Raw genomic sequence first — 15,993 nt, 5'->3', positions numbered from 1 at the left:
TCCTTCAGTTTTTGAGAAATCAATTTTATTCTATCTGAATATTTATGTTTTAGGCGAAATTTCTGTTTTTTGGAAATATTTCCGTAAAATTTCTTTGGAAATAATAGAAACTGATATTTTCATACAACAGTGCTGTTTAAATTCCATTTCTTTTATTAAGTTTGGGTTGCCATACTATAGAGGGAATTCATCCATAAGAAAAACTTTATCAAATCTGTTTTGAGATCTTTAGTTCTCACTAAAGATGTTCATTAGAGCTTATATTTGAAGTTTTAATGATAAAAGTCATAGATTTATTCTATTTAATCTGTTTTGTTAGCATAGCGGCATTTTACAAACATGATGGGGGCATACAAAAACACTCTCATACTCCACTTTCAAATCATTATGAAACCATCATAAAAACTTAAATTTGTTTTACTTCCAAGGTTCATTTGAATAAAAAACAAAAACCACACAACTTTTTGTTTTGAGCTTCTTTACGTATAATTTTTAAAAGTCGAAATATTACATCAAAAGGTATCAAAATCTTGTATGAATTTTTAATTTTTTTTGAGTTGGTAAATTCATAAAATTCTTTTTTGCCTTATATTCAAAGCGTATTACCCTCAAAATTCCTTGATTACATATGTTGTCTTGTCAGCCATTTCGTCAAATGGCCGTAGGCGCATTTAACCCGATAGGCCCATTTAGGAAACCTTTCCCCTACTCTTTAAGTTTAACTAGCAACCTCTCGCTCTTGCACTCCAAAGTTTTTTTTGAAATTGTCAGAGCCAGACATAAGCTAGTATCACAAACTATGGAAACCGTCTGTACATCTGCGAATCGAAATTCAATTATCCAAGGAAGGGTTGTGTTAGTTGGTGAAAGGTAGAGATCATTATCCATTTTGGTAAATAGTGCGATCACCTCCTACGCTCCTAGACATTTCCTAAGGAAACTTCTATTTCTATGAGGCATTTCATAAACGTCCAATAAAAATGGATCGAGTAAAATATTGAAGGCAAATCAATAAGATCCAAATTTCTTCCTTGATAAACTAGCTCTTTTTCCTAAACGTGATCCCTGTTGAAGGAAAGAGTTTGAAGAGTTTAAATTATCAAAATGTTTGGTATAAAATTCCAAAATGTTTAAGATTTTCCATTGATTTTTTTTATCAGTCAAACAATTGTTTCAAATTTATGAAACGAAGGGTCAAGTTAGAAAAACTTCGAATCTGAATACAAAACAAAACTCAGGATGATTTCTAATATTCTTTTATTCATACTTAGAAAGTTATTTTCTAAGTATTGGAAATACACGTGAGTTTTTGAAATCATGAATCAAATTTTGAATGAAATGCAAAATCAAATTTGAACCAGGATTTCTAAACACCTTTTTATTACTTCTTTCTAATGATGATTAAAACTGAAAATCAAGGAACTTGAACATGATACAGAATACTAAATCCAAAAATAGAGGATTAAATTTTATTTTAGTATTAATCGCAGCGCACTAAATTGGACTGCGCACTCATGACATGCAATCTGTCGGAGCTCTACACGCTAACCTCTTTTCAGTCAACTTTGTACGGCTAACTGCGACTGCAAAACATTGCACGAAATCCAATTTTCAATGAAAGAGATAATAATATGAAACCAGAACCTCCGAAATGGGTTTGAACTCATTTGAAATTTAATATTCAGAATTGAATTTCTGCCAACAAATGAGAAAATTTTGAGAAATTGAAGCAGAATCCTGTACTTAGGATTAGTTTTCGAGATTTTCGCATGCATCTGAGGCAGATGGAAAACGAGGGCTTCATGTCATAGTCTTTCTGCACGGCTTATCACCAATAACGCACAGTTTCTGGCGTTTGGCTGGGGGTATTTTACGGAAATGTCTGTTTTTGCTCGAAAAAAACATCAAAAACAAAAAAATGTTGAACACGCAGTTCCGGATAACGACAGACAACCTCAGCATGCCATGACTTAGAATAAGATAGTATTTAAGAACGAATTTTCTCCTAATAAAATCACAGGGTGTTGGGAAGAATGACAGCTTGCTGTTAAATTCCTTGAAAAAAAAAAAAATTATAATCATAATAAAATCAGAGTTGTTTAAAATGTCAACCCTTCATCCATTCCGATCTATAACTAAATCCTACAAAACAGGGTAAAGGGGCTTCACATGAAAAAGGAGTTAACCCAGTCTTTTCCGATAACGGATAAAAACTACACGATAAGGGATTGCGCCAAATGTGTGTGTTGAAAATCCCAAGAAAAAAGCGTTATCTCCACGGAAAATGAGGAAAAGGTAAAATTTACCGAGATAGCTAGGAGAACGGTCGTGGAAGAAAAAAAGGTAACCTCTACCTCTTCGAGGTGAAACTCACCTCACAGTAAGGTAAAGTTTACCTGAATTTCCAAAAAATCACCTGATCTAAATCTTTATCTGGTTAACTCTTCAGATTTAAAGAATTGTGTTTTCATAATTTTCTGATCGAACGAAAACCACCGAAAACTACAACTTCGCGAAAAATACATGAAAAACGGGCCAAACGAAAGCTTTGAAGCGCGTTTACCCGAAAACAGATTCGGCTCCAAAGTTTGGAGAGAAATAGTCTGATACTTTTATTTTATTTCCATTACAAGGGTTTCGAAACTTTACAATTTCATAACATAAGTTGCCAGACAGCAACAATCAAGTCCTGTTGTTACCTTGACAAAAAGCAGTTGCTAACCGTGTATATCAATGGGAGCCATGGCCTAGAGGTCGCATTTGTGCTACTTCCGAAGCCTTCGGCTAGCACCCACCTAGTTAGTTATTGCCGTCCTAACGTTGCCAATGCAAACATATCTACACCTTCATTTCATCTCTCAGCTTGGAGCCGCCATTGACTTGGGACTTCTGAAGGATGACGAGTTTTACGAGTTTGATATCCTGTTTGGCATCGAAACGTCAGACCCTTTCACCCTTCCATCCATCAGATCGATCCAACCATCCGCCCACCCACACGGAAAACCACACAATATCCACTTCAACGTTTGTACGTAGGCAGGCTAGGCACATGCTTCACCGGTTGATTGAAATAGAAACTGAATCCGGCTCCTGTAGTGTTGTGTGTGAGTGAGGAACATACCGGATGTGGAATAATCAACAATGAAGCAATAAAAGGCTAGAGCGAGAAATAGACTTTTACTTCCTTTGCACCTGGAAACTCGTAAGTCTAAATACTGTGAAAAGGAAATGCTGGCAAAGTGCGAATGGTGATGGCCTTCTTGAAGAAACCCATTTGCACATCGAATGGTGCTAGTTTTGTACCTATAGATTTGAGGCTAGACCAGACAGTTTAGCAGTAAGTATCGAGCACAGAGCCTTTTTCCTCTACTTTCGGTATGAAGTGTTTGATAGATGACGAATATAAATTCGTAGACGACCCCTTACCGCATTGATTGGGTCGTCGTGCGTATACGCTTTTGCCTGTCACGAAGACTGATTGATTTATGCAAATCACAGTCACGATTCGATTGGCAGTGAGTTTAATGTTGAAATAAAAACTGGCGGTATCGAAAAGGTGCATGCTTTTTAGTCAAAAAAAACTATTCAAATGTAACGCTAGTTGTCTGTACCAATATAGATTTTTTTTTCAAGAAGCAAATGTTTTTTGTGCAAACTAAAAAATTTGTTTTCATTAAAAAAAAAAGGCGAAACACTGGAAATAAATAAAACTTAGCGAATGGCAGTACCATACCAGTTGTATTTGGAACTTCAGTTATATCTTTTGGGCCAAGAACAAAATTTTAATTCGGTAAAAACCTTTCCTATCTGAAAGAGTGGTAAGTCCTATACTGAATTTACCATAAATAAGCACTTTTAAAGTAAAATAAGGCAGAACTCATAAGTCTGCGAAACAAAATTTCCCACAAAAGTGTGCTTCTGCTTATAAAGCCATGAAGCCATAAAGCCATAAATCGAACCATTTTCAAGTGAATCTTACTTAATTTGGTATTACAGCATGGTTTGAAATAACTGGAAATGGCTTGATGAAGGCAGTACAAATAAGTCTGCGAAGTCTTTGTTAGCAAGTTTATTTTCTCCAAATTTTTGATAAACTCAAGGATGAACAATCTCCACCAAGAAAAATTTGTCATGCAAAAAGGCAGTTTTCCATCAGGTGGTGAAATTTTACTATCCTTTTGTTCACCAAAAATTTAATGAGAAAATACCATGCTTAAAAAATTAAGGGACTAATGAACGATTAGCTTTTTCGTGCCAGACATTGGTATGAATAGACATTGGTATGAAATAAAATCACAAAGCCCATAAGAAGCTTAAATGCAAAGTTTTTAAGGGACAACAACAGCTGTTTTAAATACCGCTTGATTTCTTTCGTTGAGGACTTTTTAAGGATGCATTATGATTTATTCCAAACACTTTGCGTAAATATCACACGCATCTCGATCAGATTTAAAATTTAATCGAAAAATTACAGATTTAAACCATTTTTAATGCGTTAAATAGCTATGAACAATAGACAACGAGGGGATTAAAGAATGTCACCCTTCTGTTATTCACTGGGAATCTGGGAAGACTTGGAAAACCTGCAAAGTTGATATTTTTTCTTCAAAAAAGCCCGGGAAATGAAACTTGCGGAAAGTGATTAAGTAAGTCGCTTGAATTTTACTTTAACCAATCAAAAATATCAAGAAACTTAACCTGGCCGAAAGTACTTTCAGCAGTACAATTTTCCTGAAACTTTGTAAATGTGTTGAAAAGACGTGTTTTGAAAAGTTATAAAGATTTTTTCTAAAAACTGTTTCTTACACCGATTTGAACGCGTGTCAAATTTTGATCATTGAACTTATTCATAGACGCTATATCGCAAAAACCACAAATAAAACCAAAAAGACAGATAGCCACAAAGTTTTGTACATATAAGCATGACTTTATAAGCCAGTTTCACTGAAAATATGAGCCATTTTCATCCACGGATTCCAAAGTTATCAAAACAAGAAAATTGTGCACTTTTTTATATCCCAAATATAAGATTCATTTGGGCTCGTTTTGAAAAAGGGCGTTTAAAACATTCCAGTTGGAAGGAAAAAGGGGGGGGGGGGGGAAATGTACCAAAAAAATTAAAATGTTTGCACCTATTCTTCCCTTTTTACTGAATCAAAACAATCTTAAGATTCCCTTTCTTTAATTTAACCACGGTAACATCTTTTCCTGAATTTTTCTTATACGTTGAATTAAAAAGAAACTTTTGATTGCTTTGAATTCAGTAGAATTATTCAACCAAGTAGGCTCACAACACTTAATAGAGTCTTTAACTTGCCACAAAGGGGAGCAAAATCCTGTGATTTGATCCGGTGACTCACTAATTTCTAAATTCAAGATTTTCAGATCGTAAATACGACACGTGGCCATCCCGAACAGACTTTGATGCCTGAATCGATAGCTAAATGTGACCAAATTGAGCCAACGGCACAAAAATGACAGCATATAATAAAACAAAAATAAAACAAAAAAAGTATTATGATCACTCAAATAATTAGAAAAGCAACCATTCGAAAAAAATCACAATTTTCGAAACTACTCTTGAGAAAATTTTTTTCTGTTAATTACAGTTCCATGTCATTCGTGTTTTACTATTGAAAAAAAAATTACAATTATCATGGACATGAAATGAAAATAAAAAAATTTACCCAAAACATTTAGCTTCAGACAATCTCGATTGATTTTGTTCAATGGTATCGCGCTCTGAATCTAAACTTTGGGTATACAGTACTGCTCTTAAATTTCAACCACTTCAATTTTTCAAATCTTTAAGAAAATGATTTAAATTAAAGAAAAATCTGGGATTTGTGCCATTCTGAGAGATGTTCCATTCTGGGGAAAAAAATTCTGGGAAATGGTCCATTCTGGGAAAAAAATTCTGGTAAATGGTGCATTCTGGGGAATTTTTTTCTGGGAAATGGTTCATTCTGGGGTTTGATTTCGGGTATTTGTCATTCTGGGAAAAATTCATTCTGGGCAATGGTTTTCGGGTAAATGGGAAACAATCCTCAAAACTGGTTTTAAATTTGAGGTTGGCCCAACGAGGCAGCATTAAGGTTTCAATGAAACCTACACCTGAGATAATCGAGGCATCCGTATATAGAAAGTGGGACTAGAATTTTGGCATTGCAATACCTTTATTCGGGCAAAAAGATACCAAATTTTTCTGATGATGATTTTTCATATTTAAAACTGTGTTCAAGATTAACAGGTTAATCAACATTTCTCTAATTTATATTATTGTGTATTCAAATACTCAAGATAATGAAGAAGATTTTCAACAGAATACCAAAGTAACACCGATAGTTTTGTCTGACTCCTCAAGCCCCTTATGAAACCTTAGCATGATCTAGTAGCCTGTTATAAAACCTAAAATATTACTTGGGTATATTTCATTACTTTATTCACAAATGTATCACATTCCTCTCGCCCCTTTTCTCATGGAAAAGAAGTTTTTCTGTACAATTTGGATATCATTTGAAAAACTCTGGTAATTATTTTTGTGCTCACTTTTAATTGTTTTCATTTTACCAGACAACCTATGTATGTATATATCGCCGTGCTTTGCTCAAGTTAACCTTTAATTTGCATTCAATGACAGTTTTTTTATGTAGTGGTTTACTAGATTTTCCTCCGTTGCGTCACATCAGGCGTCTTTTCAGCGTTTTCAAAATTCTTTACGGTATCGAAGATTTCTGCTCTGTTTAACAACGGAATTTTACGAAGTTTTGGGAGAACGTTTTGCATGAATTAACAAAAAAAAACTTATAGTTTTTGGTTTTCAATTTCAGTGTTCAATTTTGTTATTTTACGAGCCATCCACTTTCGTTTCGTCACATCACACAATTTTGTTTAAACGAAATTTTGTTCCTGATGTGACGCAACTAAAAAGTTAGGTGCGGTTTATTAGCAATAACTTATTCTAATAGTGATCGATTTTTTTTTTGTTGAACGTTAGTTTTGTTAAAGCTAATATCTTGACAAACATTTTACCCGCATAGGGGAGATAAGGGCAAAACAAGCACCCGGGGCACACCCCCCTCCTCTTTTCAACAAAAGTACGTATTTTCTTTAAAAAAAATTTCATGGGGATTCGTTTCGTACTTCCTATATATTAATTTTTTACCAAAAAAAGAAATCTTTTTTATCATCTTTACATAAATGTTGAAAAAAAAGAAGCTAGGTTCTCAAGTGACGAAAATATTATAATTTTTGAGCACCACGAAACAAGCTTTTATGACATTTAAATCAACTTGATCCATAATGTACGCACTGCAACATTATGTACACATTGTTTCTTAATTTTCACTATCATATTTTTTTTGATTTTTCACTTTAGTTAATTTTAAAACGCGTTTTTAACTTAAATTTGTTGACTCGGAGCGAACAGAGCACTATCAATTGGGGCACGATGAGCGTTTTCTGCCTTATAATCTAGCAGCGAATTCAACTCGATCTAGTCAACTGAATTATAGAGCTACAGCTTGACTAGTTTACATCTGATGATTTGGTCTCAGATTATCTCTCCGACAATTTTCCAATAGGGCTGGGCCTGCTAAAAAGAATAAAGATTGCTCTTTAGGGGAGAATGAGGATACTTGATCCCTGGGGATACTTGATTCCTTAGCTATATCTCAAAACTGGAATGTCGTACAAAGATCAAATGTTCTTAAAAAATGTGCCAAATGGAACAAAACAGCAATGGTTGAAGCTCAAAAAATTTTAACAAAATAAGTTTTTGGGTTATTGAACTTTGTTTGAAAAATTTCACAAAATGTGACTTGAAGAACTTTTTCCATCATTTTAAAATGTTCCTAAAATAGAAATATTATGACAAAAATATTTATTACAATACCTCAATCTTTCGAGTGTGAAATGAACTTCAAAATACAATATTTTCAAAGCGAAGGAAAACTCCCAACTTTTTTAAGAGAAAGTTTTCTAAAATGTTGATTTTGGGTACAATTGATCCCTAATATATGGGTACAAATGATCCCGGTATATTCTTCTTCTCATTGGATCGTGGTCATTGCTGTTTACGAGATTACTAATATTTATCCAATAGCTTATATTCATCCATCAATTATCTGAATAAAAGGGCTAAAATAAGGGGCCGTTCAGATACCACGTGGACAGAAAAATGAGATATTTGACCCCCTCCTCCCCCTCCGTGGACAAGCGTGGACATACTTACTTTCTCAATATTTTCTAAAGGTGAATAAATATTAAGATGTTTAAATCAAAATCTTAAAATGGCATACCTTTCCAGTTTAAGTTTAAACAATAAGTAGCTACTTGAAAGCAATAAATTCAAAATTTTCAATTTTAATATAACAGGAAATTTTTATTCGGTTTTACAATATCAGCCATTTCTGTAACAAAAAGGAAAAAAAGTGGTGTTTTCCAACTGTCAAATTATAGGTATTTAAAATAAAAACTTTTTCAAATATGTCCACGTGGACATCCGGGGAGGGGGTAGGGGTTTTCCAAATGTCCACGCTTATCCCCGAAGGGGGAGGAGGGGGTCAAAAATCTCATTTTTCTGTCCACGTGGTATCTGAACGGCCCCTAAGAATTTCATGATATAAAAAAAATTTAAAAATTTTCAATTTCTTAATTATTATATTTATCACTTGCTTTCAAGTAGCTATTAATTGTTTAAGCTTAAACTGGAAAGCTATGCCATCTCAATATTTTGATTTAAACATCTTAATATTTATTCACCTTTAGAAAATATTGAGAAAGTAAGTATGTCCACGTGGACATGACCCAAACCCCTACCCCCCTCTCCGTGGACAAGCGTGGACATTTCCATACCCCCCCTCCCCCCCTAAGTTGTCCACGTGGTATGTGAACGGCCCCTAATTGATTTTCTCTTGTTTCTAAAAAATTGCGCCCGTAAGTATGCAATTTCATAAGGGTTGAGAATAAGCTATAGAATTTTTTTCTGACAATTATAGATTGTGAAATGAGAACAAACATGACCAAAATAGTAAATTAACTTTCTATCTTGGGGTTTTGTTAGTTTTTTCCATGGATTAGGGCTTCCTGAATAAAGGATCAAGTCTCCCTTAACTTCAAAAATATCGCAATTTTTTTACTCCCACGAAAATGCTTCTAGTTCATATACGGATTCAAGTATCGTTCTTATTTTAGGAGCATAGAAACTTGAAATCACACGCTGTCAGAAAATGTAAAAGAGTGCGAGTTGCTAATTGTTTCCAAAAAGATATGGTGAAAATAAGAAAAGGGGATCAAGTATCCCCACTCTCCCCTATACTTACACAGATTTCTATAATAACAGCTCATCGGAGTGAAATTGGAGTGAAGGCTATTGCTTTCTCTGTTCAACGCATGAGAAATCGTACACTGGGATAGCGAGCGCGCCCATCACCCCATAGGCCAAATAGTCAGATGAAACAAGTCAAGCTGTAGTTCTATTATTCAGTGGACTTCATCGAGTTGAATTCGCTGCTAAATTCCTCGGCGGAAAACGTTCATCGTGCCCCGATTATTGATGCTCATACTGCCCCAGGGGGGGGAGGGGGGTGTTCTCATTATGCGCCTACAGTGACTGGTTTTCAGCTTTCGGCAAAAAATTTTAATACGCCTTTTCAAACGTTTTAATCTACGTTTGTTACTTTGATTTATCGGCCTAGCGGTGAAAAGTGATGTCCTTTTTAGTAGGGACATCTAAAGATTATGAAATTTTTTTATATAGATGGATAGAAGGTTAGAAGAAATGAAAGATGGTGAAAATGAGCGGGTAGAATTTGTCTAGAAGCATTACCATCACATACCAAATTTTTGTTCCTCACGAGCCTACTACTATGAAGTGGTAGATACAGATAGAGTTGCATCTACCACCACACATTAGTAGGCTTAGCGTGGTCCGCCCCACAAGCGAGAACTTGTAGTGCGGACGAACAAAAAGATGGTATGTGATCGCTCAGATAAGCTCCCTTTAACTCAGAAACGCATCTATCGATGTTTAAGTCTTCTCAGTTTGTTATCTTCGCATTCGTTACATGCGGGATTTGCATGCGAAACGGTACGGTCGATAGTCTGATAGTGACCAACCACTATCAGTCTATCGACCGTACCGTAGTCTATCGACCGTACCGTTTCGCATGCAAACCCCGCATGTAACGAATGCGAAGATAACAAACTGAGAAGACTTAAACATCGATAGATGCGTTTCTGAGTTAAAGGGAGCTTATCTGAGCGATCACATACCATCTTTTTGTTCGTCCGCACTACAAGTTCTCGCTTGTGGGGCGGACCACGCTAAGCCTACTAATGTGTGGTGGTAGATGCAACTCTATCTGTATCTACCACTTCATAGTAGTAGGCTCGTGAGGAACAAAAATTTGGTATGTGATGGTAATGCTTCTAGACAAATTCTACCCGCTCATTTTCACCATCTTTCATTTCTTCTAACCTTCTATCCATCTATATAAAAAAATTTCATAATCTTTAGATGTCCCTACTAAAAAGGACATCACTTTTCACCGCTAGGCCGATAAATCAAAGTAACAAACAAAAATTACGGTGGTTAATCTCTTCATAAAAGTTTCAATCTACTTTTTCAAGTTTCAGTCAATTAGGAAAAAGACTGAACACGAAACTATGATATAATTCACATATTATAGCTGTTTTCTATTATTATATAAGCGTTTTCCTTAAGGTGACCATTATACCCTTATCTTTCCTAATAAAAAAAATATAATGGCTTGAAAATTACCGAAAATTATAAAAGAGTTAACACAACCAAAGTATGCAATTTGTGTATCTAGAAAATTTAAGCCTGAAAGACGAAATACGATTGCGAATAGTAAAACGAACGGGAAATTTCTTAGGCAGTCTTCGTTGCGTCACATCATTTTATTTACCCCCTTGTAACTTCTTCATTTCTCAACCGATTTTAATTCTGTAAAAAGCATTGACTGTTGTGTCCACAAATATTTAAAAAAAAAATGAATTTTTGTTCATAGAGCACCAAAATACGTAGGAAACCTAAAAAAATCCAAATTTCTATGACGATATATTAAAAAAAAAATACTCCTTGTTCAACCCTGTTTAAATCCAAAAATATAAAAGATTGCTCAAAGCGTCTGAAAGCAGTCTGCATTTGCCATGTTTTGAGTACATACTTGATTATGTTTTGAGTATAACCCATGAAGCGAGAAAAAATTAAAACCTTGATCCATAAGTAACGGGTGGCAACTAAAATTTTGGATTTTTTTCGAGGCCTCAATACTCAAACATAAACGAGCTCAGAGAAAAATGAGAATGAGTATGTGTTAGCTTTTCTTCTCCTCTTTTCGCCAGTAGTATTTTTTGTTTTGTTTGTGTTTGCCCAGATTCGCTCAAAATGCCGATGATTCACATATTCTGAAATCCCAAACAACTACTCGCAACTTGCAGTCGCGAGTCGCAAGCAACGTAGTGGCAGATTAGCGAAAATTATGGACGCAAACGGACTTCGTTCTTTATCTCGTGCCTTCAACAACAAGGATTCACTAAGCCAACCCACGGGCAAGACATTGAAAAAAGTTGGAATTCAGTGTCGAAAGAAGACAAGAGCCCCAGAATGCCCAGAATACACTGAGGATCAGATTTCCACTCTTAAATCCCAATGCCTGGATGATAAAAAAAAATATTCCGGAAAATGTTTTGTATTGGACGACGAAAGTTTGAACAGAAAGTGATGCTGTTCATCGCCATTTCCGAGAGAGTTTTTTCTTATCCAACCCGACAAATTTGCCTCAGTGTCGCCCAATCGAAGATTTTTCGGAACTTTGAGCTCATTGGTGTACAAATATAAGGCTGGAACAAATTTCAAATCCTTCTTTTGTCACTTGGAGTTGGAACATCGCGAGGGGGGGGGGACAATAAAAAATAACGCGAAAAACAAATAAATTGGAATAAATTGCACGGAAGCTTGTATGCAACAAAATTACATACTATATCATTGCACAAAACCTAGTAATCAAGTAATTTATTATCGAATAATTCCATCCAATCAAGAATAGAAAAGGTGAAATAACTCCCATTTTCTTAAATTTGTTGCTTGGTCTTGTAATCTTTCAGATATTGGATTTTTTTTCGAAATCAACATAAATTACTCAAACTTTATTTATTTCTCCCTTCGGGATTTTTGGAAATTTCGGAGAGGGGGGGGGGGGGGGGTTGGGTGACAAAAGAAGAAATTAATATTTGTTACAGCCTAATTGGAGAGCCAAGAACTGCAAACAATGGATTAGTGGAATCAAAAGATGTATTCACAAAGTTGACATGGAGGCCGAACAATGCTCCTGTTCCGATTTCAAACGGAAGCTTCGGCAAACAGCCGATTATGGACGGTTTTCAACTGTTAACTAATTCTTTTCAACAAATGACAATGTACAATCAAATGTTTAACAAGTAATTACATTTGACTTTTTTTAACAACTTGAAAGAGAAATTCCAAAATTTCCCGGTCTTTTTTGTTTTTTTTTTTTGGAAAATCAATATCCCTTTTTATTTTAGTCAAATTTGATTTTCTAAATGAAAAACAAAGCTGAAGAATTTTCATAAACGCTTGCAGAAATAGTACAGAATAGATCTATGTTTATTCTTCAAATCTCGGAACATCATAAACAATAAAGGTAAGGTAATTCGAAATCAAGTTATGCTCATAGCTTCAATCAAATTGTTTTAATTTTCCAATAAGGCCGGAGGAACAAATTTTAAATCCATCTTTTGTCACTTGGAGTTGGAACCACCCTTGGAACCACAGAGAACCAGAGTTCGGGTTGGAACTCCTAGCGTGTGTAAGAACCAACCGTGATTTCAAATGATTCAACGCCATTATTATTTCAACTTAACTAAGAGCCACTAGGTGTCGTTACCGGTACTAATATTTTTTTTCATGTTTTCTTCACGGTCAGAAAATAGCACCCTCTTCTAATGACAGAAACATTTAAAACCAAATCAATTTTTGTATTTAGGTGTAAAAATAGTATAATTTTTATAGAAAATTTGATTAAAAAGATTGATCCAGACGAAAATCGAGAATGAAAGATGTTCCAACACAAAGGAATAACGTTTCTTCACAAAGGTTGAAGTCCTCGGTAAATTTGAAGTCTGGTTCGGGAAACCGATTCCGTCATCGTTTGACAGGTAATTAAAACTTCAAAAAGCTTTCCCACTCACCTGAATGACAGTTTTCCTCGGCCCGTGACCGTGATGCTGCAGCTGCTGCGGCAACTGTCCATGCTGTTGCTGTTGTTGCAGCTGTTGCTGCTGCTGCTGGAGCTGCACTTGTTGCTGCTGACTAAGAATCGGCTGCAAAGGTAGAGGAAGTTGCAGCGGTAGCTTCGGAGCCAGCTTATCCGGCTGGGAAAGCGGATTTGTGTTGTTGGCTCGAACCAGGTCCAGAGCTAGCAAGGCTTTCGGACCCCCCGGGGTGAAGTAAACGGTTTGCTGCTGCTGCTGGGCTGCGAGCTGCTGCTGACTGCCGGAAATGGGCTGGGTGAACGATTGCGACTGCTGCAGATTCTTGTTCTTGTCCACCATCGGGTGGATCGTGTCGGTGAGCGGAGTCCGGAACGGAATTCCGGAACCCAGATTGGCGGCTTTGTTCTTCTGATTCTCCAGCTTTTTCTTGCCGTGTGAGGCGGCCAGCCGTTTCCAGGACAAAGCATTGATGAACAACGAATGCTTCTTAAGATTCTTCTCTAGAGCATTCTTCTCAGACAGGATTCGAGCACTGTCGGTGTTGCTGCTGTTGTTATTGTTGTTGTTGTTGCGTTCCTGTATGCTGTTGCTGTTGTTGTTGCTGTTGATGTTGTTGTTGATGCTGTTGATGTTGGCATTTCCGGTGATGTTGGCCTGGTGTTGTGCCTGGTGCTGGAGCAACATCAATGCCCCTGCGCTGGTCGAATTGTTGTTATTCTTGCCATCGTCTTTGCCACTCAAATTGAGCGCATTGTTGTTGTTGTTGTTGTTGATGGCATTGTTGTTCGGGACCGCCTGGATCAGATTGGGTGGTTTGGTGTTTTCCCTGTTCTTGACGTTGTTCAACTGCTCGTACGAGTAGTTGTTCAGTGGGAAATCGGCCGAATTCGACGAGGACAGTGTCCCAGCACTGTGATGGTGTGTCGAATAAATGGGTCGACGCTCCCGGGGACTAAAACTTAGTACTGTGCCCATTTTTGCTGTTGTTGCTGTTATTTTCTGCTATTCCTGCTTTTGGAAACCTTTTGCAAGTAGGGGCTGTTGAATATTTCAGACTCGGAATCGGTAGATGAAAACGGTCGAGGAACAACAAGCTATCGCGAAACTGCCCTGTATCCTTTTTCGTAAAATTTTTATGTAACAGAATCCAAATCACAAACTTTTCGCACAGGAGCGCTCCCGTATATCCTTTGTTTCGTATGTATTCGTCACAGTTTCACACGCACGAACATACTTTCGTACCACCCCCAAATTCACGAAACAATCGTGTCACAACACCAACATCCTGTGACTTTTCCTAGACTATTTGGACCAGAATGGATCCAGCTTTCTTCACCAATAGTTTCCAAATGGATCAGCGGTTATTCGACCGTTAATCAGCCACCAATTATTCCACCTTTTCGAACTCGTCACCCCAGTAAAGCAACTGCGGGCCTCGTAAAAATTACAGAACACAAATTTTCAGTCATGCAAACACGCACACAGCACCGAAATTGAACGCACACTACCCCTCAAAAAGGCTCCAAATGATTATGACGACAACACAGTCACGCACTTCCTAAATATTTCACTGTCCGACTACGGTGTTCCCAAATTCGAAAATTTCTTTTCCCACCAACAATGAGCCCCAATTGGCCCGCAGCTGAAGAAATTATTCGGTTCCTATTGGATTTTCTCGCCATGAATCATCAACACTCCCCAATAATCGTCTCCAACAGTTTTCCACCTCGATTAGTTTTCCAAACACACAGTATTGAACCGATTTTTCTGGGGCGGATTTTTCTCTGCACTCCCCCTTTCACACTCTAGCTGACACTCTCTCCTATTTGGACTAGGATCGCTTGTCAAAGTTTTTCCATCGGTGAAAAGTTATCCTTTACGGTACATTCCTCGTCGGAAAACTTAATTAGCTGCCTTTAGCGAACTTATTCTCGACGATAAACTACTTAAGCCTTAAGTAAGCGACCACTTTACCCGGAAAAACTACCAAAAAATCCACCTCGGAACACTACTTTTTGATGTTATATCAAAACGCAAATATGGAGGACCAAGTCTCCCGCACACTGGTTCTGACATAAATGACGACGAAAAGTCGAATTTCGATTCAGCACCTCGGTCTGTGTCTCTAGGAGACCAACACACAAAGACAAGCGCAAAAATCCGCACCTCACCCGAAGAAAACTCGCAAAGAAGTCCTGATTTTCCAACCCCAAAGTCCGCAAACCACCCCCTGGCAGGCATACTGGTTGGAATGGATGACACAAAAGCCACACAACGAGGAATCGCCAAACGCCAAATCGATCACCCGAGTGCGACGGCGCACTCTCGACAAAACAGGACCAATACCAAAGGCTTTCCAGCAGGACTCCGTGGTGTAGCACCACTAACACTACCAAAAACACGGACACATTTGCACTTGTTTCCTTGCCAAAGTTCCAAAACATTCGGCGGAACAAACAAACTGAAACCACCCCCCACCCACATTTGTTCGACTACCACTATCACTCGCTAGCAGTCAATAACTGGAAAGCATAAAAGAAGGGACGAGGGCGAGGGCGCCTGTGAATGGGAGCGATGAATTGAACCATGACATACCAGCGAACCACCCACCACCCACATTTGGTGGTTTGCTACAAAGGGGAAAAGGATTTCGTGTTTTCATCATCCCAACATTAGCCGACGAATGGATCGGGGAAGTGAAAATTGGTGGTGGTGAATATGTTTTTTTGGTGA

The 15,993-nt window shown here is 37.1% G+C and overlaps 1 protein-coding gene across 1 annotated transcript in view; it reads right to left on the bottom strand.

The window, feature by feature from the left end:
- LOC129744852 (cyclin-dependent kinase 5 activator 1-like) overlaps nucleotides 1-15,324 on the bottom strand; it is a 184,496-nt gene extending 169,172 nt beyond the window's left edge. Inside the window, exon 1 of the mRNA XM_055737592.1 lies at nucleotides 13,237-15,324. Within this exon, the coding sequence (XP_055593567.1) occupies nucleotides 13,237-14,235 (999 nt within the window). The 5' untranslated portion in view covers nucleotides 14,236-15,324. The remainder of the gene's footprint in view (nucleotides 1-13,236) is intronic.
- Nucleotides 15,325-15,993: the final 669 nt, after the last annotated feature.

Source organism: Uranotaenia lowii, chromosome 2 (assembly GCF_029784155.1).
Source record: "Uranotaenia lowii strain MFRU-FL chromosome 2, ASM2978415v1, whole genome shotgun sequence".
NCBI classification, from domain to species: domain Eukaryota; kingdom Metazoa; phylum Arthropoda; class Insecta; order Diptera; family Culicidae; genus Uranotaenia; species Uranotaenia lowii.
The sequence above is the reverse complement of the archived record's forward strand: the minus strand, read 5'-3'. Positions and strand labels throughout refer to the sequence as shown.